The following is a 26,221-nucleotide window of genomic DNA, read 5'->3' as shown; positions in this document are numbered from 1 at the left end:
GGCTTCAGGGTGCACCAGGAGCCAGAGGAGGAAGTGCGGGGAGGAGTGGAGTGGGGTTTATCCCTGGCCTCTCACCTGCTCAGGTTCTGTGAGGTGGCCAGAGAGAACGGCATGGACGTCTTCCGGATCTTTGACTCCCTCAACTACCTGCCCAACCTGCTTCTGGGCATGGAGGCAGCGGGCAGCGCTGGGGGCGTGGTAGAGGCCGCCATCTCATACACGGGTGACGTGGCTGACCCCAGCCGCACCAAATACTCGCTGCAGTATTACATGGACTTGGCTGAAGAGCTGGTGCGAGCTGGAACCCACATCCTATGCATCAAGGTTCCCATGTCCTCCTTTCTACCTGGCCCTTGGCCCCCAACAGACACACATCAGGCTCCCTCCTTACTCTCTCTCTCCTCCCCACTTCCTCCAGGACATGGCGGGGCTGCTGAAACCAGCAGCTTGCACCATGCTGGTCAAGTCCCTCCGGGACTGCTTCCCTGATCTCCCACTGCACATCCACACCCATGATACATCGGGGGCAGGTGTGGCAGCAATGCTGGCCTGTGCCCAGGCTGGGGCAGATGTAGTGGATGTGGCGGCTGACTCCATGTCCGGGATGACCTCACAGCCCAGCATGGGGGCCCTGGTGGCTTGTACCAGAGGGACACCCTTGGACACAGGTAGGATGCCCAATGCCATGCCCTTTAAAGCTGCAGTCACCACCAGTCACAGCAGTCTCGCACGTCTGCAATCCAGATGCCTCACCCTGGCCTGGCTTCCTTTCACCCAAGCCTGAGAAGGGATCCGAGCTGGCCCTGGGTCCTGGGAGGAGCCCCTGGGAGCTCAGCACATGGCAAGTCCTCCTCTGACTCCAGCCTCTCTGCAGAGGTGCCTCTGGAACGTGTTTTTGACTACAGCGAGTACTGGGAAGGGGCTCGGGGACTGTATGCAGCCTTCGACTGCACAGCTACCATGAAGTCTGGCAACTCAGACGTGTATGAGAATGAGATCCCAGGCGGCCAGTACACCAACCTGCATTTCCAGGCCCACAGCATGGGGCTTGGCTCCAAGTTCAAGGAGGTCAAGAAGGCCTATGTGGAGGCCAACCAGATGCTGGGTGACCTCATCAAGGTGAGTGAGACCCAGTGTTCTTACCTGACATAAACCTGCAGACTCCTGCTTCAGCCTCTAATAAGGTGCCTGGCATCCTAACTTCCAGAGATCCTTCTCCTCAGGTGACACCTTCCTCCAAGATTGTGGGAGACCTGGCCCAGTTCATGGTGCAGAATGGGTTGAGCCGGGCAGAGGCCGAAGCTCAGGCAGAAGATCTGTCCTTCCCCCGCTCTGTGGTGGAGTTTCTGCAGGGCTACATTGGGGTCCCCCATGGGGGGTTCCCAGAACCCTTTCGCTCTAAGGTAGGGAAGGCCCAGCACAAGGCATGGGAGAGGTTGGGTGCAGGAAACAGGCCTGACTCCCCTTTGCTCCCCAGGTGCTAAAGGACCTGCCAAGGGTAGAGGGGCGGCCTGGAGCCTCCCTCCCTCCACTGAATCTGCAGGCACTGGAGAAGGAGCTAATAGAGCGACATGGGGAGGAGGTGACCCCGGAGGACGTGCTTTCAGCAGCCATGTACCCTGACGTCTTTGCCCAATTCAAGGACTTCACTGCCACTTTTGGTCCCCTGGATAGCCTCAATACCCGCCTCTTCCTGCAGGGACCCAAAATTGCAGAGGAATTTGAGGTCAGTGGTTCTGCTGCTTATCCACACCTTTCCCTTGCATCCCCACCCCTGAGAGTTCCAGCACTCCTGCTCCAGACTTAGGCTTGGTTCTCAGCCAGCCTTGTGGGCTTTGGGAGCAGAAAGGACACCTGAGAGACCAGGAGCTAGGCCTTTACAAGTGAGGAGCCAAGACCCAGGGTAGCGAACTCCCCTGTGGATGGGGCCTGGGGTCTACTTTCCCGACTTGCTCTTCAGCTTGGTCCCCCATGCCCTTCCTGCAGGTAGAACTGGAACGGGGAAAAACACTGCACATCAAAGCCCTGGCTGTAAGTGACCTCAACCGGACTGGCCAGAGGCAGGTCTTCTTTGAGCTCAATGGGCAGCTGCGGTCCATCTTGGTCAAGGACACCCAGGCTATGAAGGTGTGACTTCCCTATGGCCAACCAGGTGGTGGGAATAGGCCAAGTCTGGTGTCTCATGTCTCTTCTGTCCTGTCTGCAGGAGATGCACTTCCACCCCAAGGCTCTGAAGGATGTGAAGGGCCAAATTGGGGCACCCATGCCTGGGAAGGTGATCGATATCAAGGTGGCAGCAGGAGCCAAGGTGGCCAAGGGGCAGCCCTTGTGTGTGCTCAGTGCCATGAAGATGGAGACTGTGGTGACTTCGCCCATTGAAGGCACTGTTCGAAAGGTCCACGTAACCAAGGACATGACACTGGAAGGAGATGACCTCATCCTGGAGATCGAGTAAACTTGCCCCTGACTGACAGCCTTCAACGGAAGCTGTGCTGCCAGGGCAGGCCCAGGCCAGCCAGTGCCCAAGGGCTCAGGAAGGCATTGGAGGTCCTGTCCCCCATGGGACAGCAGCCCATTCCCTTCAGCCATTTGTCCTTTCCCTAACGGTGGACAGTTGTTCACATATTCATCTCTTGCCAAATAAGGGTTCTCCCCTCATGGGACAATACAGGTGGTAGAGAAGGTGGTCTTGGGACCATGGGGAGATTTAAGTGGTGACTTACCTCCTGGCAGGGGGGTAGGAAGACCTAAGCCCCAGGTCCTGGGAACTTCGCTCAATAAAACTCCTTTCTCCTGTCCTCCACACTGGGTCCAGTGCAGCCAGCACCGTTCCTAGCATCACCCTCCTCCCAGAGGCAGAGGGACAAGACTGCCTCTCCCCTCAAACTCTTCATGGATAGATCAGTTGTTATTACTCCTTGGAGGGTAGCAAAGATGACAGTCACAGCTCTGGTTAATGCCACTACTGAGTGCCTGATACATATACAGCCCAGACAGGTCCAGCTGTAGATCAGTGCTTAGGCACTTAACTGATAATAACTCAGGGAATCAACTTTCATCCATCTTGACACAAATCAAGTCACAGGAAGGTTAGGTGTCTTGTCCAAACCTCCACACCTAGGGAGAGGCAGAGAGGGACTTAAATCCATGGCTGTCCATGCCACACTGGTTTAGAAAAAAATAGAAATATTTTTTAGATTTAGTTTAGAGACAGGGTCTTGCTGTGTAGCCCAGGCTGACCTGGAACACAGGATTCTCCTGCCTCTTGAGTGCTGGTATTACAGGTGTGTGCCACCATGCACACCTGGGGAGATTAGACAGCAGCAGTTTACTGTCTATGTCCCAGAGCCAACCTCCTGCCTCTGGTTAGTTCAGGAATAAGTGGAAACAGGTAACACTTGGGCAGTAGGAGCCCCTCAGGAATAGATAGGAATAGATAGGGCAGACACTGCTGCCAACACGTTGGGTGAGAAGATAGGAAAAATGCTAGATTGCGAGGGTCAAACGTTCTCCCTGTTCATCCCACTGAGCAAATCCTGGGCCTCAGTGTCTTCACCTGCAGGGGTGACAGTAACTGGCTGCATCACTATTCTCCCACACACCAGCATGGGTGAGGGCGGTGAGACGACAGGCAGAGGCGGATGAGCAGTTCCTCAGCAGAATCGGGGGAAGGGCTGGTGGAGGAAATACTGGACTGTGAGAAGGGGAGGGGCACAGCCCAGACTCACTGGGCCTCAGGCAAAGAAGTAGAGCCCCTGCAAGCCTGTCCGCCGAGTGTCCTCAGGGTACTGGGACCTAATTGCTGGACAAGTCACACTGGGCCTGGGACCCCAAATGCATTAGCTCCTAAAATCAGCCACTCCCACTCCCTCCACACACACAGGGTGAGGGCGGAGGTTAAATGTCTGACTGATGCTGCGCTTTAGGGTCTAGGTAAATTTGTCGTATCACAGCCACCCTGGGATGTCATGGGGGAATGAGTGCACATCCATTTCCTTTTCTTCAGCCACCAGCCTCAGAGGAGAGGGTCTCAGGACAACCTCCTTGAATATGGAATGGGACCTAAAAGAGTATTCCTTCAAAAACAAAACCAACAAAGATTCAGGCAGGGCAATGAGAACCATTCTAAGAGTGAGGTGAGGAGCAGACAGAACACTAAAGTAGGTTCTGAAAAAGAACCTCAAGTTACGCTTTTGCTTGACAGAGTCCCTGTGGTTTTTAAGGGTTGCAGCCTTTTCTCTGGGTTCCTCCAAGGGCTAGATGAGGCATGGTGGTAGCAGTCCAGGTGGAGAGAACCAGGAGCCCCCTTTCCTGGGAGACTTAAAGCCCCCTTTCCTGAGACTTGAGGTCCATTCTGGACCTGCTTCCTCTTGTGTCAGTGGAAGCTAGGAGAACCTGGAGACCCTTGTGGAAGCCACACAGCCAGTCCTCCATCCTCTCAGAGGACAAGGCAGAGGCCCCATCGCTGAGTTGGGGCCGTGAGTCTCATTCCCTGACACTAGTAGCCAAGTGTATAGGCCCCAGGATGAGCTGGGTCCCACATGGCACCTGCAGTTTCAGATCCAACTGTGCTAGGATTTGGGCCAAGGCTCAGGAGAAAGAAACCATGGCCTCAGCAGCCAGCCTACTCCAGGGAATGACCTGTAGGGCTGAACTGTCAGAGGTGTTCAAGGTATCCAGGATGGGTGGACACGCTCCTATGAGCTGCCTGGAGACCTGTCCCAAGACCCCAAACAGACTGATTCCCAAAGGTCCAAGGCCATGTTACCCAAGTTAAATCTCTTTAATAACCCAATACAAAGTCCTGATGCAAAAAAGACAATGAGAAAACCCTGGGAAGTTTGGGGGAGGGGTCTTATAAATAACCCCCCCCCAAGCAGCTTTTCAGAGGCAGAGGGGGGCAGAGGAGCTCTAAGAGAAGCAGCAGTTCAAAGTGAGGACGGGAGTGCACAACCCCCAGGATTTGCCCCTTGTCCCCTTACTTCCAGCTGCTCCTCAACCCCCTTCAAAAGGGGCTGCACCCTTGGATATCTGCTCCTTTCTCGTGGTCCCTGGGATTCAACTAGCTCTGGCTTCAATCCCCTACAAAAATTCCTGAGATCTCGGGGACCCCAACCAGCCCCTCCCCTGCAGTACTCCTTGATGGGGAAGGGGCTGCAGAGCCCATGAGAGTTCACTGGAGTGTACACAGGAGTGAAGGTCAGGAGCACAGGAGAGCCTCTGAGTCTCCTGCCCGCTCCAAAAGTACACAAAGGGGAAGGCTGCCATAGAGCTTGGGGTCCGTAAGGGGCTGGAGCAGAAGCAGGAAGAGTCCCACACCCAGGGCATAGCCTGCCAACAGGGGCCGCCTCTGCGGGTGCTCCAGGGCTGCACACACGGCAGGAAAGCCCATGTAATTGCAGAAGGAGTGGCAGAGGACCGGCCCAATCAGATGTCCTGAGGAGAGACAGTACAGTTCATAGAACAGTTCCACCACCTCTCCTAGCCCTTCCAGGACTAGTGACCCTAGTCCCCTCAAGTAGGAGCTCAGTAACCCACCCCTGACACTCACACCCACACACCACGGTTTTTGCTTCCTTCACTCTCAGACCTCACCAAGCTGAGGGCCCTAGCTCAGCTTGTCTCAAAAGACTGTGGTAGAGGAAACTTCTTTTTCTTCCTAGAACACACACAGTGTTCCCATTCTCCCACCAACTCCTGTGGACCCCTGAGCCCCTGGAGACCAATGAGAGACTGAGGACCAACCTGTGCGGATGAAGAGGAAAGCAGTGTAGGCACCGAAGACAGCTGTGTAGGAGAACTGGAACGCTGGAGACAGGGAGGCCGCAGGTGACCACACCTGTACACCCACCCTGCCCCAGTACTGCACACCCATCAGCCAGGGGCCATCCCTTTCCCTCTGGGGCAGTGACTGCCTGCCCCACCTATGGCTGTCCTCTGCATCCAACTTCCAGGGTCAGTGGCTCTCCAATTCTATAGCCCTCTATTTCCGGCCCCTTCTCCAGAATGGCTGCAAGGAATACCTTCACACACCCCAACCCAGGACTGCCCCCAAGCAAGCTCTTCAGGACTCACCTGCAGACAAGAAAATGCTCCCCACACTGCTCTGGCGGAAACGCAGCTGCTCAATAATGTGGTGAAAATGGGCTGGGAGGAAGGTGAGAACCACATCATATCCCTCTAGGACCCCCCTCACCCCAAGCCCCATTTCATTCCTCATGCTAGGAGCATCTTAGCAGGATGTTAGACAGACTTACCAACTCCAAAGAAGAGTGGGCAGGTGAACACAGCAGGGCCCAGGCCTGTGCACGGCGCTAACATGGGCAGCATGCAGGCCCGGAACACCAGCTCCTCTGTCAAGGGTGCGATCACTTGGTTCCGAAGCCAACGCATGTCTGTGAGGCAGCGGGCCCAGGAGCGGGGAGCTAAGGGAGGAGATTAAGGACAAGCAATGTGTGACTAATTACTGAACAGTGAGGCCCCACAGGCTCCTCTCCCACAATTTCTCCCTGGCCAAATGCATTTCGGGCATCAACACTTCTGAGGAGTGGAGAAGGGTGCCATCAAAGTTTACAAGTCACAAGATAAAACAATGTCTTGAGATGCTCAAAACAAAACATTAGTAGAAGAAATAGGATAGTCTGACAATAAACCCTGGTGACATCAAACTTTACCAAGAACAGCTCTGCTTTGGGGAAGTAGAGGATGAAGCAGTCTGGCCCATGCAAAGTACTGCTGCTGAGGGTCCCCAGAGGCCTCCGTGAACATCAGCAACAAACTCTTAGAGGCTACCCAGCAACACAGATCCCTTGTCCAGATCACACCTTGAGCGCACTGACTTTTTCCCATTGTCTACACTGCTTGTACCTACTTTTCTCCTCAGCCTTTAAGACTCACCCAAGACAACCTTCAGCCCATCTGCTAGGTCACATGGGCAATCCATAGACAGCTGAATCAGTGGGCCCAGGAAAAGGATCTGGGGGGCAGAAAAACAGCGCAAATCAAAGGAATGACTTTCACAACAATCCACTGACCTTGCCCAGACCTTTGTCATTGGGCAGCCTCCTAAGACTTCAGGCTTTCTGAATTCCAGGATTTCCCAGTGATGCCTATCAGACGGCCGGTGGTGGGGGGCATATCACAATTCCCGTCTTTTATCAATCAAAAACCAGACACAAGGTGAGAAGAAAAAGACATGAAGGGTGCATTACACTGGTGGCAAAGAACAGAGCAGGAAAGATATAGAACTTACCATAGTCAGCAGCAGAGGCAGCAGAGCTGCTGGAAAAATGCCCTCCAGCCTGAAGCCCATCAGGGTGAGCAGGGATGTGCCTGGCTGAGCCACAGGAAAGGGGGCATCAGTGTTGCTCCCTCCCCAAAGACCCTTGAGTTCGCTCCCCCATTGCCCTCTGCCCCGCCTCCTTCGCACCTGGATGCCGGTGAGTTCCCTCCAGAGCAGCACGCAGAGGGGCGAGAGGCTGGAGACCACCAGGACGCTGGTGAAGCGCCGCTTGATGACAGCGGGGTGGTCCCTATGAAGGGGTCAGTAAGTTCAGGGGGCCCGCAGCCGCCCGTCAGCGCGGTCCCGCCCCCGTCTCGCCTAAGCTCCGCCCGCAGCCCCGCCTCGCGGGGGCGCGGGTTCCGGCCGCGCGCGCAGCCTCCGCACCTGGGCAGCTCGCTCTTCCAGACGTAGAGGCTGCCCACGTAGGAGCAGGCGAGGCTAAGGCAGGAGAACACGGACACCCAGCAGCACAGCCCGGGACCCGGACCGCCCAGCGCCGCTGACTCGGGCTGCCGCTCCGGCCGAGATACCGACAGTAGGCGCAGCCCATCCCCGCCCAGCGCCGCCATCGCGCCCGGACCCGCGGCGCGCACCAGTGACGCGACCCCGTGGAAGCGCGGATGACGTCAGGCGGCCGCGCGAACTCCCGGCCCCGCCCCGCCGCCCAGCCCCGCACTGTAGCAGACAGCGGTGTGCATAGCAGCTTTATTGAACACAGAAGCGCTCGGCCGCCCGCGTCCCTAGGCCCCGGGAACTCTCGGGATCCGCCCGGCTCAGGGCCTGGGGCCGGGACTCAGCCACTCCGACAGATTGGAGACCTCCTGCAGCCACAGCGCGTCCTGCGGGAGCAAAGGGGGCCCTGGGTGAGGAAGGACCCTTGGGCTCGGCGCGGCCCGATTCCCCCGTGCCCTTTCCTGCGCAGCACTCGCCGGGTCCTGCAGGCCACTCCCAGGGCTGTCCCTGCCCGACGCTGGGGCTCTGCCGTGGCTCGAGGTGAGGGAGGCGGCGGCGGGCTCCGGGCGATGCCAGGCGGCTTCTGGCGGGCCCGGGGCCCTGGCGGAGTGGAGAGCTCTCTTGAGCCTCTTGATGTCTGCTTGCCCGCTGGTCTCTGAGAGAAAACGGCCCATTTCGTCTTACTATCATGGCCTTGTGCTACCAAGGCCTCTGGGGCAGGGAGTGGGGCACGGCCCTCTTAGCTCTCCCCTCCTGTCCCTGTCGTCAGAGCCTGTGCAGTCAAAGCCTGGCAGCTCTGGAGCTTCGGGAGCAGGCCGAGACTACAGAACAGTTTCGGCCTTCTTACCCCGCCCGAGCTTGGCATCTGGGTTCCTACCAAGCTCTCACTTGGAGGCCCAGGCCCCTCAGTGATTTTCCGCACAGATGTCCATGCAATCTGTATTACCAAGCTCCTCCTTTCTAGCCAAGCTCATTCCCAGAAAGCCACCCCACACCGAACCTCTCAGTTGCACTGGGCAGTGTCTACAGCAGCTTTCCTATTTTCTTTCTTTTTTTTTTTTTTTTTGTAGCACTGGGGTTTAAACTCAAGACCTTGCACTTGCTAGGCAGACTCTTTACCACTTGAACCATTCCCCCAGCCCCTTTTATTTTGGTTATTTTTGAGATAGGGTCTTGGATAACCCATGCAGGGTCTGGACCAGACCGCGTTTGACAGCTTTTATTGGTTGAGACAGGGTCTTGCTAACTTTGAACTGCAATCCTCCCAATCTCTGCCTCCTAAATAGGATTACAGGCCTTGAGCCACTGCACCTGACCTCAGCTTTCCTATTCTTAACTGATTCATTTGTGCAAATTTAAAGTGGTTTTGGGTTGATAGATTCTCCTGAGCAGGTCCTGGAAATTTAAATCAATGAGTTTTTTCCCTGGGAGAAGCTCACAGGTGCTGGGAGGGATGCAGAAGTGTGTACAAACACCAGGGGTCAAAAGTATCCATCAGGTCAAATTAGCAGGTGTTGTGGTCAGCTGGAAGTGGGACATGGGAATGGGAGGCCTCTTGAATGAATCTAAGATTTCAGAAGTGAAAAATTAGTGTTGCTATTAATGACAGACTAAAGTAAGAGTTGCTGACCTTAGGGGTGCAGAAAGCAAGGCACAGGAGAGAAGAAATTGAAGAACCAATGGGACCGCTGCATGGAGCTTCCCAGTGAACAGACAATGCTTCCTTTTGACAGGAGACTACTGGACAGGTCATATCAGAGGCAGTCTTGAGCCCAGGGGCAGTGGTCAACAGCTGGAATGAAAGACAGCAGCTAGGAAAAGAGTACAGGCTGAGTACTATTTAATGATGACCAGAGAAGTTAGTGGAAGAGAAAAGCTGAGAAAGGGAAGAAGCAGGTGAGTCACAGTCATACAGTGCCAAGACCTGCAAGTAATTCAGATACATTAAAGGTAAATGCACAATTTGGTAAGTAAGAGGTTTTTCCATAACAATAGACCTTGTAGTTTCAGGAAAAGGTTCAAGAAAGTGTCAGGGGAAAAAGGGAGAGGGCGCATGCCCCTTGAGTTTTTTGAGAACCATGACTGCAAAGATCTGGAGAGACTGAGGCTAGGTGAAGGAAGTAAGTTCATGGGAGATTTCCTTTGAAGAAATGAGAAATTGATCTGCTAAGGGAAAAGAAGTCAGAAGAGAGTTGAAGGTGCAGAAGTGATAACTGACTCAAGCAGGTACTGAGGAAGCAGGAAAGGGCGGAGTCCCCATAAAGATAAGGTTTGTTTTGCAGCATGAGGAATACAGGTGGGTGAGTTTGCTGAGAAAAGAAATCACTGAGATTTTTTTTTAAAAGAATGGAATAGCCATTGAGAAGAAAAGGGCCAGAAAAAACAAACAAGAAAAAGGATCAACAAACCAGAGGCTCCTAAGCAAGATGACCATAGATGAATGGTGGCATGAACACACAACTGTTCTGTGGTTTTCTTCAGCATAGCTGCCTGGAGGGGACACAGAATACATGCCCGATGAGAGCTGTAGGTTTGTAGGGCAAATAACTCAAGCTGTCTGGTGGGGTGGGGGGAGTAGGCTTGCCAGATTATAATCCCTTAAATTTTTTTGTTGCTGTTTTATTTTCTAGGGGGAGGCCTTGTGCTTACTTGGCAGGCGCTCTACCACTTGAGCCACACGTCTGCTTCTTTTGGTTGAGTTAATTTTCAGATAGGGTCTAATGTTTTTGTCTAGGTTGGCCGGGACCATGGTCCTCCCTCACAGTTCATTGCTGGGATCGCAAGTGCATGCCATCATGTCAAAATTACTGGCTGAGATGGGGGTCTCACCAAGTCAGGGCTGTCCTCAAACTGCTATCCTCCCTATCTGCCTCCCAAGCTGCCAGGATCACAGGCATGAACCTAATTTTCTTTCTAAGGGAAGATACGTACTCTCTTGCCTCTCTTCACTGAATAAGTACTGAATTATATGTAATATGCTTCATTTCTTAAACTTCTCCAAATCTAGCCAGGTACCAGTGGCTCACGCCTGTAATCCAAGCTACTCAGGAGGAAGAGATCAGGAGGATCGGGGTTCGAAGCCAGCATGGGCAAATAGTTCGGAGACCCTATCTTGAAAAACCCATCACAAAAATGGGTTGGTGGAGTGGCTGAAGGTGAAGGCCTGAGTTCAAACCCCAGTACTGCAAAAAAAAAAAAAAAATTCTCCAAATCTAAATTTGTAAAAATAGATTATTTGCTTTATACAATCCTTCCTTACAGGATTCTTTTCAGTAGCAATGGCCCCCACAACATTTATAACATGGTTCAACTGACAGAATGGTTCATGAACACATCTTAGGCTGAGCACAGACAACATGTAGTACATTGTAGTTATAACCCCAGAAAAAGGGATTTACCAAGAAAGCACAGGAGCTGAACCCACAGTCCCCAAACTCCCTCAAGTCCTGATACTGTTTTGTTCAAAGGACTTAAGACCTATCAGAGGGCATCTCTGCTGAGACAGTCCAGAGCTGGGTTGCCTGGATTTGAATTCAGGCTCTGACATTTACTAGCTGTGTAACCTTGGGAAAGTTTATTGACATCTCGGATCCTCAATTTCCTCATCTGTAAAATGAAAATAATAATAGTACCTATACCTCATAGGATTGTTTTGAGAACTAAGAGGACTAGTACATTTGAAAAGATCCAGAGTAGTGTCTGGAACCTGCTGGTGACTATATGTGAGAACTGCTGTTACCCCTGCTGCTGGCCCTGAAGGCTGTTTGAGAGTGGGGTGGGGCATGTGTGAAGAAAATACTTTAGTAGAATTGCTATATCACACACACCAGGGTCTTGTAACATACATCACATAGCAAGGTTGAGGTAGTGCCTGCACCCAGGCAGTCTCCGGATTCCACAGCACAGTAGTAAGTGGGAAAGAGCTGCAGTATCAACACTATTGATCAAGGAAAGATAGGAAGGAACTGACTGGACTCAGGGCCCTGAATCCGCTTATTGTTTTCTCCCCTGCCCTAATACATGCAGCTGTCAGTAACTGCCTGTCTGTGTTAGAAACTTCTAGTCCTGGGTGAGGATATAACTCAGTGGTAGAGCACCTGTCTAGCATGTGCATTTCCAGCCCCTCAAAAAGAAAAAGTAGAGTGCCCACCTAGCATGTGCAAAGCCCTGAATTCAAGCCTCAGCACTGCCAAGAAAAAAAATTCTAGTCCTGTTAAGCAGTTTTGGGGAGGAAATGCCTGCTGTTGCCCTGGAATACCCACAATAGCAGTGGGAGCCAACTAAATCTCAGACGTGACTGTGGTCAGAGGTGCAGTGGGAGAATCAGAAAACTTAGCCTTGTTTTTTACTTTCCTGTCTTCCATCTAGGCCTTACCTGAAAAGCCAAAGCCTTACCTGTAAGGACCTCCAGACTGTTGCTCTCATGTGCATCACCAGCGCTCTGGGCTGAATCCTTTTTCTCTGGCACAAGCTGCTTAATAAATCAGAAGGTGAATTTTGCAGCAGCCCTAGCGAAACAGGTGCTCCTGCCAGCTTCCCTGACCTCACAGGGCTGCCCTCCTTCATCTGGGACTCACTCTTAACTTCCTCCTAGCTCACGAACCCCCTACCCAGCTTCCAACCTTCAAGACTTCCTTCTGTGGACTCCTCTACAGCTCTTTCCAGGCACTCCCACCTTATCCTTACTTCTCTAAACTCCAGACACTTGCCCACTGTCTGCCCTCAGGCTCTGACGAGTGCTCTGGATGCAGCTATACATCACTTTTATGGGCATATATCCATTTTCTGTACCTCACATCCCTTGAAGGTAAGGTTCATCATGATCATAGCTCACAGAATGCCTTAACACAGGATAAGTACTCAATAAAGGAGACTAGTCAAGCCTGGGAAACCATATAGCACATTCCGTAGCAATGTGTAGTCTTTCAGAATCCTGCCACACTGATAGTTTCAATCTGGATAAGGAAGTAAAGGTATTTACTAAGACCAGAATCCAATCTTTCCAACTTCTTATTTTTCTTACTGTTTTTTTTGTTTTGTTTTGTTTTGTTTTTTTGGGTGGTTGAACGCAGGACTTCACACTTGCTAGGCAGGCACTCTACCACTTGAGCTATTCCTCCAGCAACACTTTATTTTCTTTTTCTTTTTAAGACTACAACTAAACTGAATGTGGTGGCACAGGCCTATAATCCCAGCACCTGGGAGGCTGAGGCAGGAGAATTAAGAGTTTGAGACCAGCTTGGACTACATAGTAAAACACTCTCAAAACACCAAAAATAAACAAATAAAAATGTATATCCTCTTCACCAAAATTAAAAACACATGCTACAAAGGATACTAGGAAGAAAGTAAAAAGTAAACTCACAAGAATGGGACAAAGTATTTGTAAATCATTTCTGATAAAATACTTTGGTATCCAGAGTCAAGAACTCATAAATGCCAAGCTTGGTGGCTCACATCGTAATCCTAGCTACCTAGGAAGCGAAGATCAAGATTGTGGTTTGAGGCTAACCTGGGAAAAATGTTAGCACAACCCCCATCTCAATAACCCAGGTGTGGTGGTACATGCCTGTAATCCCAGCTATAAGAGAGGCCATATGTGGTCTGAGGCCAGACCCAGGCAAACTTAAAGCCCTTTCTCAAAAATAAAGACAAAAAGGGCTAGGGCATAGCTCAAGTAGTAGAGTCCCTGCTTAACAAGCATGAGGCCCTAAGCTCAAACCTAGGTATTGCCAAAAATAAAAATAAATTCATAACTGAGAACACAGTAATAATCTAACTTAAAAATAGACAAAGGATTTGAACAGACATTTCTCCAAAGGTGTATAAATTGCCAGTAAGCATATGAAAATGTTTAGGATGTCCAAATTTAGATCACTATAAGATACTACTTAATACCTGCTAGAATTGCAACAATAATAATAAAAAACAACTACTGATGAGGATGTTAAGAAACTGGAATCAGGGCCAGTAGAATGGCTCAAGTGGTAGAGTACCTGCCTGGCAAGCATGAGGCCCTGAGTTCAAACCCCAGTGTTCCTCAAAAGTTAAACAGTGCAATCCTATAGTTCCAGCACCTGGAATGTTGAGGCAGGAGTATAGTGAGTTCAAAGGCCAACCTGGGCTAACATAAGTGACTTCTGTCTCAAAAAGAATAAACAAAAAACCAGTTAAACAGGCTGGGGTGTTACTCAGTAGTAAAGTATGTGCTTAGCATGTGCAAAGCCCTGAGTTCAATCTCTAGCACCAAAAGAATTTTAAAACACAGTGTTACCATATAACCCAGAAATTCTACTCTTAGAAAAATATTCAGGAGAATCAAACATATGTCTACACAAAAACGTTTATAGTAGCATTATTTATAATTGTCAAGAAGTAAGAAAACTCACTTCACCAATTGATGACTGGACAAACAAAATGTAGTCTGTCTATACAATGGAATATTATTCTACCATAAAAATGAAGTACTGTTACATGCTGCAAACTTGGCTGAACCTTGGAAACATGTTAGATGAAAGAAGCCACACTTTATGATTCCATTTATATGAAATATGCAGAATAGGCAAATCCATAGAAATGGACAGTAGATTAGTGGTTTCTAGGGATTGGTGGGAGAGGGAAATTGGGACTAACTGCAACCTAATAGGTACACAGTTTCTTTTTCAGTGTGATGGAGATGTTCTTGAATTTGGTGGTGATGGTTGTACAACACAGTGAATATACCCAAGAGCACTGAATTGCACACTTTAAAATGGTAAATAAGCCAGGTGCCAGTGACTCACACCTGTAATCATAGCTACTCAGGAGGCAGAGGATCAGGATGATTGTGGTTTGAAGCCAGTCTGGGCAAATAGTTCTCGAGACCCTATCTCAAAAATACCCGTCACAGAAAAGGGCTGGTGGAATGGCTCAAGTGGTAGAGCCCCTGCCTAGCAAGCATGAGGCCCTGAGTTCAAACCCCAGTACCACCAAAAAAAAAAAAAAGGTAACTCTTATGAGAATTATGTCATAATAAGATATTCTAGCGTATATTGTTCACTAAACAAGTTTCATGGGTATTTGGGGGCCTTAGATAAAGAAACAGTATTTGGAAATTTTCCAAACTTTTCTTTGAGCAAAAGCTTTTTTCCCCCTTTCACTTAACTCTAGCATGGAAAACTAATCTCATGTAATAAACCTTTCTCTGTGTGGAAAGTGGTCTTATAAAAGGACTACTCACGTGAGATACAAGTGTCTGAACACTATGGGAACCTTGTACACCTTTTCTGCACCTGGGCCCCCAGAAGAGGCAACCTACCCTCAAGCTACACCTCCATGGGAAACCATGCTTTTCCTGAGAGAACTGCCTCCCTGTTCTCATTCTGGGTTTAAGTTCACAGTTCCCACAGATATCTATGCATTAAACCCTGAAGTGCTCTCTTGTGTACTCTTATTGGCTCGTTATCTGTTCTAACACCCAGGCTTAAAATTTCCACTGCTGCATGACCTTTCCCTGATGTGCTCTATAACACTCTAAATACGTATTCCTCTATGTCTTTCATTTCTCCATTAACCATATACTGTCCATAGATTTTCATTCTCTGTTATTCAGGAGGGTCAGCTATTCTGCCTTTGCTTTGGAAATGGAAACTGAGGGACTGGCACAGAGGTAAAAGGATTTGATCTAGCATCCTTGATCTTGTAGTTTGTAGCTGAAACCACTGGGTGCCACTCTCATACTACTACCAAGTTACTTATCACTGAGTGGGCATTACCAGAGGGAACCAGTGACGCATGGGATTTACTGGATGCCCTGGATCACTTTTTTCCTCTGGGCTTCCCACTCAGTCCTACATAGTCACAATGTTACTAGGATTTGAAGCCAGTACAAGTCTTAGGTTTGTCAGTTACCAGCTGTGTGACTCAGGCAAATTGCAAAAAAGTTTTAAAATCAGTTTCCTTATATGTAAAATGGGTAAACATAACCTCACTCATGAAGTCTTTGTGTAGATTAAAGAGGAAATCTTGGCACAGGTTAGCAATTCAGTAATGTTCCTTTCTTCCAAGATGTCTGACTACTAGAAAGACTTTTGAGTCCACTAACCATCTGCCAAGTTAGTTAATTAAGTTATGAATGGCCCTGAGGCTACAAGCCATCACTACCACCAAATCGTAAGATGAAAAGGTCAAATAATTTCTTTTTCAGATCTCACTGTGATATCAGGTCCAAGCAAAAGTGCTTCACAAGTTAAATCACTCCTAGAGGAGTCTAATGTGTACATGTCCTGGGTCCTGTGACAACTGTACATCCCCATCCTAAAGATGGATGGTTGTACTGAATCGAATTGTGCCCTATCCTTCAAAGATACCAGATCTCTGAATGTGAGCTTATTTGGAAAAAGGGTCTTTGCAGATGTAATTAAGGATTTGGTTATGGGATCATCTTGCATGCCGTATCTAGGGTGGGCCCTAATCCACTGACAGGTATCCTTATAACAGAAAGGCAGAAAGAGATTTAAGAGACAGATGGGGAAAGGCTAGGTGAAGATGGAGGTAGACATTGGGATTATGCAAGCCATAAGACAAAAAACACCTCCCACCAGAAGCTGGAAGAGATAGGAAATATTTTCCCCCATAGCCTCTAGAGGGAATGTGGGCCTGCCAGCACCTTGATTTTGAACCTCTGGCGTCCAGAACTAGAGAATAAATCCTCTAGTTTTAAGCTATTAAGTTTATGGTAATTTCTTACAACATCCCTGGAAAACAAATATAATATATAATAGCTTTAAATCTCTCAAGGTGTGGGCAGCAGCCCTCCAAATTGAAGGGAAACCAGCGAGATTATTTGCAGTGAATCTGCCGAGAGAACAGTAGCCAGATTGGGTGCTTCCTAAAAGGTGCATGCAGCCATAACAAAAAGTGTGGTGAAGGGAGCATTTACAGGGGCTCACTGCTGTGCCTAGGCCTTTCCAACCACACTGAAGAAGAATATAGGCAAGTCCATGAGATGCCATGGTCTGTTGGTGCCTGGGCACCCAAACTTCCCCCTTCAATCAGGCAGATGGAGGGAGAAGGAAGATGCAGAAGACAGGCTAAAGACCCTATTATTCTCTCAGAAACTGCACTTTTTTTGTTTTTGGCAGTACTGGAGTTTGAACTCAGGGCCTTATGCTTGCTAGGCAAGTGCTCTACCTCTTGAGCCACTCCGCCAGCCCTCTTTAATGTTGAGAACTTTTGAGTGCTTTTGTTTCCCAGGCTAGCCTCAAACCTTAATCCTTCTGATCTCTACCTCCCGAGTAGCTAGGATTACAGGCATGAGCCACCAGTGCCTAACTGTATAATTTTTTAAATTATTAAGGTATAACTGATATACAGTAAACTGCACACAGACACACATATATAAAATAGTTTGACAACTTGAAAATATGCACATACCTGTGAAACAAATACCATAGTGAGGATTAATGAACATATCTACTACCTGAGTTTCCTGCTGCCTTTTATAATTATTCCCTCCAATTCTCCCACTTCCCATCACCAAGCAACCACTGACTTACAACTATAAAATAGTTAGCATTTTATAGAATTTTGTATAAACATGAACAAACAGTATGCACTCTTATCTGGTTTTGGATTCCATGTTGTATAAATCAAAAGTTCATTCATTGCTGAGGAGTGCTCCGTTGTATGCATTGTACTATAAGTTGCTCATCCATTTACCTGCTGAATTGTTTCCTGTTTTGGATTTTAAGATAAAGGTGTTACGAATATCAGTGTACAAGTATTTGTGTGGACATAAAATTTCATTTATCTTGGGCAAATACATAGGAGTTGAATAGCTAAGTCATGTGGTAACTGACTTAACTTTTAAATTGCTAAACTGTTTTCTGAACTGGTTACACCATTATTTATTCCCACCTACAGGATATCAGAGTTCCAGTTCTACGTCCTTGCTAACATTTAGTACAGTTTTTTTTTGGCAGGGGAGTAGGTTTTTTGTTTATTTTGGTTTGTTTTCTTTTTCTTTTTGAGACAGGGTCTCACTATGTGGGCTAGGCTGACTTCAAACTCCTGCCTCAGCCTCCTGAGCTGGGACTACGGACACCTATCACCATGCCCTGTAATACAGTCTTTTTATTCCAAGTGGGCATGAAATGGTATCTGTTTGTGGGTTTTATTTGAATTTTCATAATGATTAACGATATTAAGCATCTTTCTTGTGTGTTCGTGTATCTGTATCTCATTTGTGTAGTGTGTGTTCAAATCTTTTCCCCATGTAAAAAACTGAGTTTTGGAGTTCTAGATACTGTGTTAAGATTTATAACTAAAAATTCAATTTATTTATTTTTGGTGGGACTTGGGTTTGAACTCAGAGCTTCTAATTTGTAAAGCAGATGCTCTACTGCTTGAGCACACTTCCAGTCCATTTTACTCGGGTTATTTTGGAGATGAGGTCTCACAAACTATTTGCCTCGGCTGGCCTCAAACCTTGATCCTCTGGATCTCAGCCTCCCAAGTAGCTAGGGTTACAGGCATGAGCTTTGTGTGCCCTGTCTAAAATTCAATTTCTTTAACAGATATAGTGCTATCCTGTAACAGGGGTATTTTTTCTTGTGGGTAAACTTTAATACTTCATATCTTTCAAGAATTTGCCCATTTCATATAAGCTATCAAATATACTGTAATAAAGTTGTTCATAATGTCCTGATAATTAATTTTTTTAAATATCTAATGTCATCTAAATGGTGACAAGTTGCACATGAAAAGAATGTCTACTCTCCTGTGGTTTGGAAGAAAGTTTTTGTAAACATCATTGGGTCAAATTGATCAATGGTGTTCAAGACTTCTATAGATTTACTGATTTCCTGTCTACCTGTCCTATCAATTACTGAAAGAAGTATGTTGAAATCTCCAAATAATTCTATAGTTCTATTAGTTTTGTTTCATGGCTTTTTTTCTCCTTTTTTTTTTTTAATGTGGTGCTAGGGTTTGAACTCAGGACTTATACCGTAAGTCACTCCACCAGCCCTTTTTTGATAGTTTTTTTGAGATAGGGTCTCATGAACTATTTGCCTGGGCTGTCTTCAAACCGTGATCCTCCTGATCTTTGCCTCCTGAGTAGTTAGGATTACAGGTGTGAGTCACCAGTGCCTGGGGTTTTGAACTCAGGGGCTCTTGCTTGCCAGGTGGCACTCTACCACTTGAGCCACACCTGCCAGCCCTTTTTTGCTTTAGTTATTTTTCAAATAGGGTATGATGTTTTTGCCCAGGCTATCCTGGACAGCAGTCCTTCTATGTCCACCTCCGAAGTAGCTGGAATGACAGGCATGCACCACCATACCCAGTCTATTAGGTTTCATTATTTTATTTTTTATATATAAACTCCTTTTGCCCTCTCCCTGCCTGCTGGTTCCTACCTGCAAACAGTCCCCATTTTTTAAGGTCTAGATTATGTATATGAGAGAGAACATGTGATATTTGTCTTTCTCATTCTTTATGGGTGAATAATATCCCATTTTGTATATATACCACATTTTCTTTATTCATTGTTGATGGGCACCTGGGTTGATTCCACAGTTTGGCTGCTGGGACTAGTGGGATCATATGGTTGTTCTATTTTTAATTTTTTGAGGAACCTCCATATTGATTTGCATAGTAGCTGCACTAATTTACATTTCTACCGATAGTGTATAAGGGGCTTCCCTCCCCAAACGCATCCTTGCCAGCATTTATTGTTTCTTTCCTCCCTTCCTCCGTCCCTTCCTACCTTCCTAGTACTGGGGATTGAACTCAGGGCTTGTCAAGCAGTCACTCTACCACTTGTGCCACTCCACTAGCCCCCTGTTTTCTTGATGAAAGGTATTCTGAGGTGAGATGGAATCCCGATCTTGTTTTGGTTTGCATTTTCTTTATGACTAAGGATGCTAAGCATTTCTTCATGTGTTTATTAGTCATCTGTACTTCTTTTGAGAACTGCCTATTCGATTCATTTGGCCATTTATTAATTGCCTTGTTTGTTCTTTTGGTGTTTAATTTTTGGAGTTCTTGATATATTCTGGATATTAGTTCTTCATCTAATAAATAGCTGGCAAAGATTTTCTCCCATTCTATAGGTTGTTTCTTGATTCTGGTAATTGTTCCCTTTGTTATGCAGAAGCTTTTTACTTTGATGCAATTCCATTTGTCAATTCTTGTTCTTATTTCCTGAGCAATTAGGGTCCTAGTCAGAAAAGCATTACCTATTCCTGTATCTTCAAGGGTTTTTGCAAGTTTCAGTTTCAAGTCTCACATTAAGAGCTTTGATCCATTTTGAATTGACTTTTGTATAGGGTGAGAGATAGAGGAGAGACAGGTATAATTTCTCTTCTACATGTGGATATCCAATTTTCCTAATACCATTTGTTGAAGAAGCTGTCTTTTCTCCAATGTATGTTTTAGCTGTATGGGCTTATTTCTTGATCTATTCTATTCCATTGGTCTACATGTCTTTTTTTTTTTTTTAAACTGGGCTGGCCTTGAACCATGATACTCCCAAACTCTGCCTGTGGAGTAGGTAGGGTTACAGGTGTGACCACCACGCCTGACCTTGATACATGTATTTTAAAGCCCTATTAAAAGGTACATGAATGTTGAGAACTACAGACAGTGCCTGACTTACAATGGTTCAACATGATTGTTTGACTTTATAATGGTGGGAAAGCACATCCAGACAGCCAGCCATTCTGTTTTTCACTTTCAGTAACTATTCAAAACATTACATAAGATGATCAACACTTTATAAAATAGGCTATGTGTTAGATGATTTTGTCTAGCTATAAGCTTTCCGAACACATTTAAGGTAGGCTAGGCTAATCTGGATAGGTTATGTTATATTAAGTGCATTTTTTTTTTTTAGCAGTATTGGAATTTGAGCTCAGGGCCTCATGCTTGCTAGGCAGGTGCTTTACCACTTGAGCCACTCTAACAGCCCTTTTTTGTGCTGGATATTTTTGAGATAGGTTCTTGCTTTTTTTTTGGCCCGGCTGACCTCAAACCATGATTCTCCTGACCACTGCCTCCCACAGGTATGAGCCACTAGCACCTGGGTAAATGCAGGTGCTACCTTTACCCACCTTCTGATGAGTTTGTTGGGCTTTTAAGTCCATCGTAAGTTGAAGAGCATCTGTATTGTTTTCATAATGAACTGATCCTTTCACTTTGTAAGTAACTCGGGATAGAACCCAACCATACTCAAACCATAATAGTTGCCAAGGCAGCAAAAGTTTACAGGGAAGAGTATCAGAGAGGGGAGAATTACACACAAGAGAGGAAATTTCTTCAGTAGAATCCCCCTCTACTCTTCAGTTGAATACTGATTAGCTCATTTCTGTGAAGAAATCCTGGGGACATAGTGGCATAGGTAGGAAGATCACAGTCCAAGGTTGGCCCTGGTCAAAAATGTGAGACCCTATTCAAAAGACAACTAAAGGAATATAGGGTTGGGGCTGTGGCTAAAGTGGTAGAGCATTGCCCAAGGCCCTGAGTTCAAATCCTAGTACCACCAAAAGAAAAAAAAGGAGTGGAACTCAAACAATGTCTAATCCTGCTTTCAACTTGTCTGTAGCACTTTCCCTTAGTTTTTCTAAATCACAGGCTACCTTGCTGAAAGGCTAGCCTCAGACTGTGCAAATCTAAAACATTTGTACCTAGTCACCCTGAAGTCAGGATGCCCACATATCAGAATAGAAGATTTCTACCAAAATACTGATTATTATTTACACTTACCTGCTTCATGTCACATGAGCAGTAGTGAAGAAATCGGTGCTGGGTGATATCATGAAACATTTTGTGCAGTTTGGTCCCAAATTCCTTTGTGTCAGCTGCCTAAAATGGGCCAGAGACAGAAGGTGCTGAGTTTCCATAGTGGAAATCAACGGGGAAGTACTCCCAGGAAGTCTAAATGGGGAGAAGATGAGGCAGAAAAGACATTGACATCCCTCACATTGTTTATAATTTCCTTTGTCTCTATGGGATGAACAGAGACAGAAAAAGGACCTTGGTATGCCCTGGTATAAGACAGGCAGTTACAGCTCCCATATGTCTTCACATTTCTGTCATCTAGCAAGATCCTTCAGCCAAGGTCTTTGTTATCCTATGTCTACAGCAGATAAATATCCTAGAGATGCATTTCATGAAGAGGTTATATAAACAGCTCTTCTATTAAACAAATACCAAGAATGTAGAGGCTCCATTGAGCCACTAAGGCTAACATGAAAGCTATTTCTCAGACAAGCCTTTTGGAGAAGAGAGGAACCAAAGAGTATAACTGCACCCATGGAAATGGGAACCAGTCTTCGATACTTTAAATATATAATTACAGGATAATTAGAGCTAAAGGGGACCAGAGTAATCACCTAATATAACATGCTAATTTTATAGATGAGAAAACTGACATTCAAAAAGAAATGACCAACCCAAGATCAGGCTTCTTCTTACTACCCTGTGTTATCTACATGATCCAGAAAGGTGAAACTATGATAAAATGTACTTGTTGATAAAGGCATAATACTCTTTGACCCAATAACTCTACTTATAGAAATTTATTCCAGGAAATAATTCAAAATAGGCAAGATATCACATAAGGTATTAAACGAAGCACTATTTATATGAGCAAAAAACATTATTACCAACTTAAATGTCTTAACATTAGCAGAATGCTTTATTAAATTAGATTAAAATAATACAGTTGGATATTGATTAACCAAAACAAAATTCTAAGCATGTTGAAACAGGAAAATGTCAAATTACATTTAAAATAGAATGCCTTGGTCATAATTATATATTCTTTTTTTGTGTGGGACCGGAGTTTGAACTCAGGGCTTCACATTTGCAAACCAGGCATTCTACCACTTGAGCCACACCTCAAGTCCTGCTTATAACTATATATATATATATATATATATATATATATATATATATAACTATATATATATATATATGAGATAGCATGCAAAAATGAAAATTACAGTATTAAAAATTATTTACATTTTTCTGTGCTATCTTTTCAAGAGAAAAAATGCATAAAAATGTAGTAATAGGGCTGGGGACCTGTTTCAAGTGGTAGAGTGCCTGCCTAGCGAGCTCAGGCCCTGAGCTCAAACCCCATTACTGCAAAAAGAAACATGGAATGAATATGTTACTCACTGATAATATCAATTACTTAGCAGACATTCCTAAGTGGAAGGAAGAAGCTAACATTTACTGAGACTCTAACATGTGCTATGTACTTTCACATTGTCCTGGTTTGTTTGGACTGCTGTAACAAATTACCATAAACAAGGTGGCTTATAAAAAATAGAAATTGCTGGGCACCAGTGGTTTACACTTGTAATCCTAGCTACTTGAGAGGCTAAGATCAGGAGGATTGCAGTTCAAGGCCAGCCCAGGCAAATACTTCACTAGATCCCATCTCTAAAATAACCAGAGCAAAATTGACTGGAGATGTGGCTCAATCAGTCGAGTGCCTGCTTTGCAATCCTGAAGCCTTGAATTCAAATCTTAGTCCCACCTCCCACCCCACCCCCAAAAATTAGAAATTTAGTTTTCATAATTCCGGAGACTAGAAGTCTGAGGTCAAGCAGCTAGCACAGTTGGGTTCTGGTGAGGGCCTCTTCAGGGTTGTGGGCTGCCTATCTCTCCCAGTGTCCTGACATGCCAAAAGGGGCAAGAGTCTCTATTGGCCGCTTTTATTAAGGACAGTAATCTCATACATGAAGATAGAGCCTAAAGTCATCAACTTGGGGGTTAGGATTTCAACATATGAATTTTGAGGATATAAAAATATTCACACTATAGCATACACTTAGCCCTCATCCTGTGATGCTCTATAATATTTTTCAATTTTTAGATAAGGCTCAGAGAGGTTAAATATAGGCATAAGTTTACTTAGAACCCAAACCTCTGATTCCAAAACTCTGTACCACTCCATACTGTCACATTTGTGTAATACTTAGGGTTTGCTCAGATATTTCCAGTGTATTCTGTTGCTATGTGGTAGCAGAGCATTCTTTAACAAGGAATTGGGAATTACAAATCTAATCCTAGCTCAGTCTTAACTACCTATGTTACCTAAGGGAAATACAAATCTTAAATAAATTTTCTCATTTATAAAATATTGTATACACTACTATTCATTTAAAAAACACTTTTTTTTTATTACCAGGGCTTGAACTCAGGGCCTACACCTTGAACCTTTTTTTGTGTTAGGTATTTTCAAGATAGGGTCTCAAGAACTATTTGGCAGGGGCTGGCTTTGAACCACGATCCTCCTGATCACTGCCTCCTGGGTAGCTAGAATTACAGGCATGAGCTACCAGCGCCTGGCTCAACAATCTTAAAACACTTAGACCTTATGTAGGATCACATTAGAAACAAATGAAATAATGTTTCTAAAAGCATTGTGCATATTACAAAGATATGTACTGGAATGTCTTTAAAACCATGGCATCCCCAATCTCCTACCAACCTGAAAGGCCTGGAAACATGTTTTTCGGAAGCTACTGCTGGTGCTTGCAGTCACAACACTTATGATAGAATTCACAGCCACTGAGAGTGAGGTCTGCAGTTTCTGATAAGCCTGGGGAACAGAACTACTGAGTCAGAGAATCCCAAAGGAGACAAAGATTTCAGTCACAACAGATATCAACAGTCCTCCCTCCCACCAATTATACTTACTAAGATCACGACTTATCTTTATATCATGACCCTGAGGGATTAAAGTAAAAATTTAAAATGTTCTCTCCTTCCGTAGAGATGACTTATTGATACACACTCAGAAAAGACAAGTAGTAAGACAGTGGGCAATAAAATAGATACACTTAACTGTTTTTTTACAAAGCTGTAAGTTTGCTCTTAAGATGGCTGTTTTTCTCTCTGAAAAGAGGGGGCCATATGAAGTAAGAAATGTGTTACTAAAAGTACACATGATGGGGGAATCCAGAAAGTCAGCTAAAAAGAGAATGTGGTATTATAAAGAATTAGGAAAATGGGGGAAGAAGATAAGGTTTAGTGAAGCAGCAGCTCAAGGGATATGGGACAGGGAGATGGATAGTCAAGGAAAAGGTGTTGTATTATTTTTCTGTATTATTTCTGTCCCTATTTAGTCAAACCTCCTACTTGGTAAGACTAAGCAAACAGTGGCCCATCTAAGTGAAATCCTAAATTCCTAGTCTATAGTGTTACAATATCACCCAAAGTGGCAGAAGAAGAAAGGACAGAACATTAAGGGAGAAGAGGGTCTGAGGCTCTATGGCTATATACTCTGTTTTTCTTAGAAAGTAGGAGAAAGGGAATTGTGAATTTCTTATTACCTGGGAAGCCTGGTAATGCTGCTTCAAGACCTGGTCCACGGTAAACTGGATGGAATCTTGTACCACACTGTGGCTTTCCACCAGGATGGCACTGAGATGAGTTGTGAGCCAAGTATGGATTCCTAAAAGGACAGAGAATATTGGTAAGCCTGAGTAAGGATGACTATTTCAAGACAGAGTTCATATCCTCTGAGTCAGGGCTGGGATTGGAGAAGATGCTTCTGGGAAGAAGTCACTACTTTTACCTATCCAGAAATAATTACTTTTTTATTTGTCTTAAAAAAAGTAATTATTCAAGATTCCATTCAGTTTACCTTGTACCAGGTCTTGAAGCAGCATCACCAGGCTTCCCAGGTAATAAGAAATTCACAATTCCCTTTCTCCTACTTTCTAAGAAAAACAGAGTATACATCCATAGAGCCTCAGACCCTCTTCTCCCTTAATGTCCTGTCCTTTCCTCTTCTGCCACTTGGGGTAATACTTTAGACAAAAAAAGTAATTATTTACTCCCTGTCCCCTCCCCCAAATTCCCACTTACAAATGGAAGCAAGCTCAGGAAAATTAAAGTGAAGAATTATTTCTTGACATTACTGGGGTTTGAACTCAGGGTTTTGTACTTGTTAGCAGACACTCCACTGCTTGAGCCATGCCCCAGCCCTTTTGGCTCCAGTTATTTTTGGCCAGGCTGGCCTGGACCATGATCCTCCTATTTTTGCTTTCTGCTGTTGCTGGGATGACAGGCACATGTCCCTAACCCGGCTTTTTTCTGTTGAAATCTTGAGAACTTACTTTGTCTGGTCTGGCCTAGGTCCTCCCCATTTCAGACAGGCACATGTCCCTAACCTGGCTTTTTTCTGTTGAAATCTTGTGAACTTACTTCGTCTGGTCTGTCCTAGATCCTCCCCATTTCAGCTTGGGATGACAGGCATGTGCCACTGCACTCAGCTATTGGCTGAGATGGGGTCTTGTGAACTTTTTGCCTGGGATGGCCTTGAACCACAGTCTTAACGATTTCAGCTTCCAAGTAGCTAGGTTTATGGGGTGAGTCACCAAATTACATTCTTTTTGAAGAAACAAATGAGGAATCCAGCTTAACTCCACTATAAACAATAATTCTGGTAACTTTCAAAGGAAAGGAGAAGGGGAGAGAGAAGGTATG

The 26,221-nt window shown here is 45.9% G+C and overlaps 3 protein-coding genes across 12 annotated transcripts in view; 1 reads left to right on the top strand and 2 right to left on the bottom strand.

Annotated features, from left to right (window-relative positions):
• Window positions 1–2,803, top strand: part of Pc (pyruvate carboxylase) — a 107,247-nt gene extending 104,444 nt beyond the window's left edge. For all 8 annotated transcript variants that reach the window (XM_074049857.1, XM_020164831.2, XM_074049868.1 and 5 more), the window contains 7 exons: window positions 84–324; window positions 419–668; window positions 875–1,119; window positions 1,224–1,403; window positions 1,478–1,726; window positions 1,987–2,127; window positions 2,207–2,803. In XM_074049857.1, coding sequence (XP_073905958.1) covers window positions 84–324; window positions 419–668; window positions 875–1,119; window positions 1,224–1,403; window positions 1,478–1,726; window positions 1,987–2,127; window positions 2,207–2,455 — 1,555 coding nt within the window. In that variant the 3' untranslated portion in view covers window positions 2,456–2,803. The remainder of the gene's footprint in view (window positions 1–83; window positions 325–418; window positions 669–874; window positions 1,120–1,223; window positions 1,404–1,477; window positions 1,727–1,986; window positions 2,128–2,206) is intronic.
• Window positions 2,804–4,760: 1,957 nt separating this feature from the next.
• Rce1 (Ras converting CAAX endopeptidase 1) lies at window positions 4,761–7,891 on the bottom strand. Of its 3 annotated transcripts, none has more exons than XM_020164836.2 (8): window positions 7,667–7,891; window positions 7,430–7,532; window positions 7,253–7,336; window positions 6,898–6,976; window positions 6,258–6,425; window positions 6,076–6,147; window positions 5,746–5,808; window positions 4,761–5,436 (listed from the first exon to the last, which is right to left on the bottom strand). In XM_020164836.2, the coding sequence occupies exons 1-8, from the start codon at window positions 7,849–7,851 to the stop codon at window positions 5,201–5,203; spliced, it is 990 nt and encodes a 329-aa protein (XP_020020425.2). In that variant the 5' UTR covers window positions 7,852–7,891; the 3' UTR covers window positions 4,761–5,200. The 3 variants fall into 3 exon arrangements, with proteins under 3 accessions (XP_020020425.2, XP_073905996.1, XP_073905994.1); XM_074049895.1 differs by having other exon boundaries at window positions 7,253–7,332; window positions 7,667–7,697; XM_074049893.1 differs by lacking the exon at window positions 6,076–6,147.
• Window positions 7,892–7,987: 96 nt separating this feature from the next.
• The window catches only part of Top6bl (TOP6B like initiator of meiotic double strand breaks), a 50,041-nt gene continuing 31,807 nt past the window's right edge, over window positions 7,988–26,221 (bottom strand). The window contains exons 9-13 of the mRNA XM_074064660.1: window positions 25,063–25,184; window positions 24,219–24,329; window positions 21,479–21,577; window positions 12,131–12,206; window positions 7,988–8,390 (exon numbers count right to left, since the gene is read on the bottom strand). Of these exons, the coding sequence (XP_073920761.1) occupies window positions 8,056–8,390; window positions 12,131–12,206; window positions 21,479–21,577; window positions 24,219–24,329; window positions 25,063–25,184 (743 nt within the window). The 3' untranslated portion in view covers window positions 7,988–8,055. The remainder of the gene's footprint in view (window positions 8,391–12,130; window positions 12,207–21,478; window positions 21,578–24,218; window positions 24,330–25,062; window positions 25,185–26,221) is intronic.

Source organism: Castor canadensis, chromosome 1 (assembly GCF_047511655.1).
Source record: "Castor canadensis chromosome 1, mCasCan1.hap1v2, whole genome shotgun sequence".
NCBI classification, from domain to species: Eukaryota; Metazoa; Chordata; class Mammalia; order Rodentia; family Castoridae; genus Castor; species Castor canadensis.
Note: the sequence above shows the minus strand (reverse complement) of the source record. Positions and strands in the feature narration are given on the sequence as shown.

Coding starts and splice junctions, on each gene's coding strand:
- Rce1 (XM_020164836.2), bottom strand. CDS start 7,851: ATGGCGGCGCTGGGCGGGGATGGGCTGCGCCTACTGTCGGTATCTCGG. Junction 7,337..7,429: donor GGGAACTCACCGGCATCCAG/GTGCGAAGGAGG, acceptor CCTGTGGCTCAG/CCAGGCACATCCCTGCTCAC. Junction 5,437..5,745: donor TTTCCTCTTCATCCGCACAG/GTTGGTCCTCAG, acceptor GTCTCTCCTCAG/GACATCTGATTGGGCCGGTC.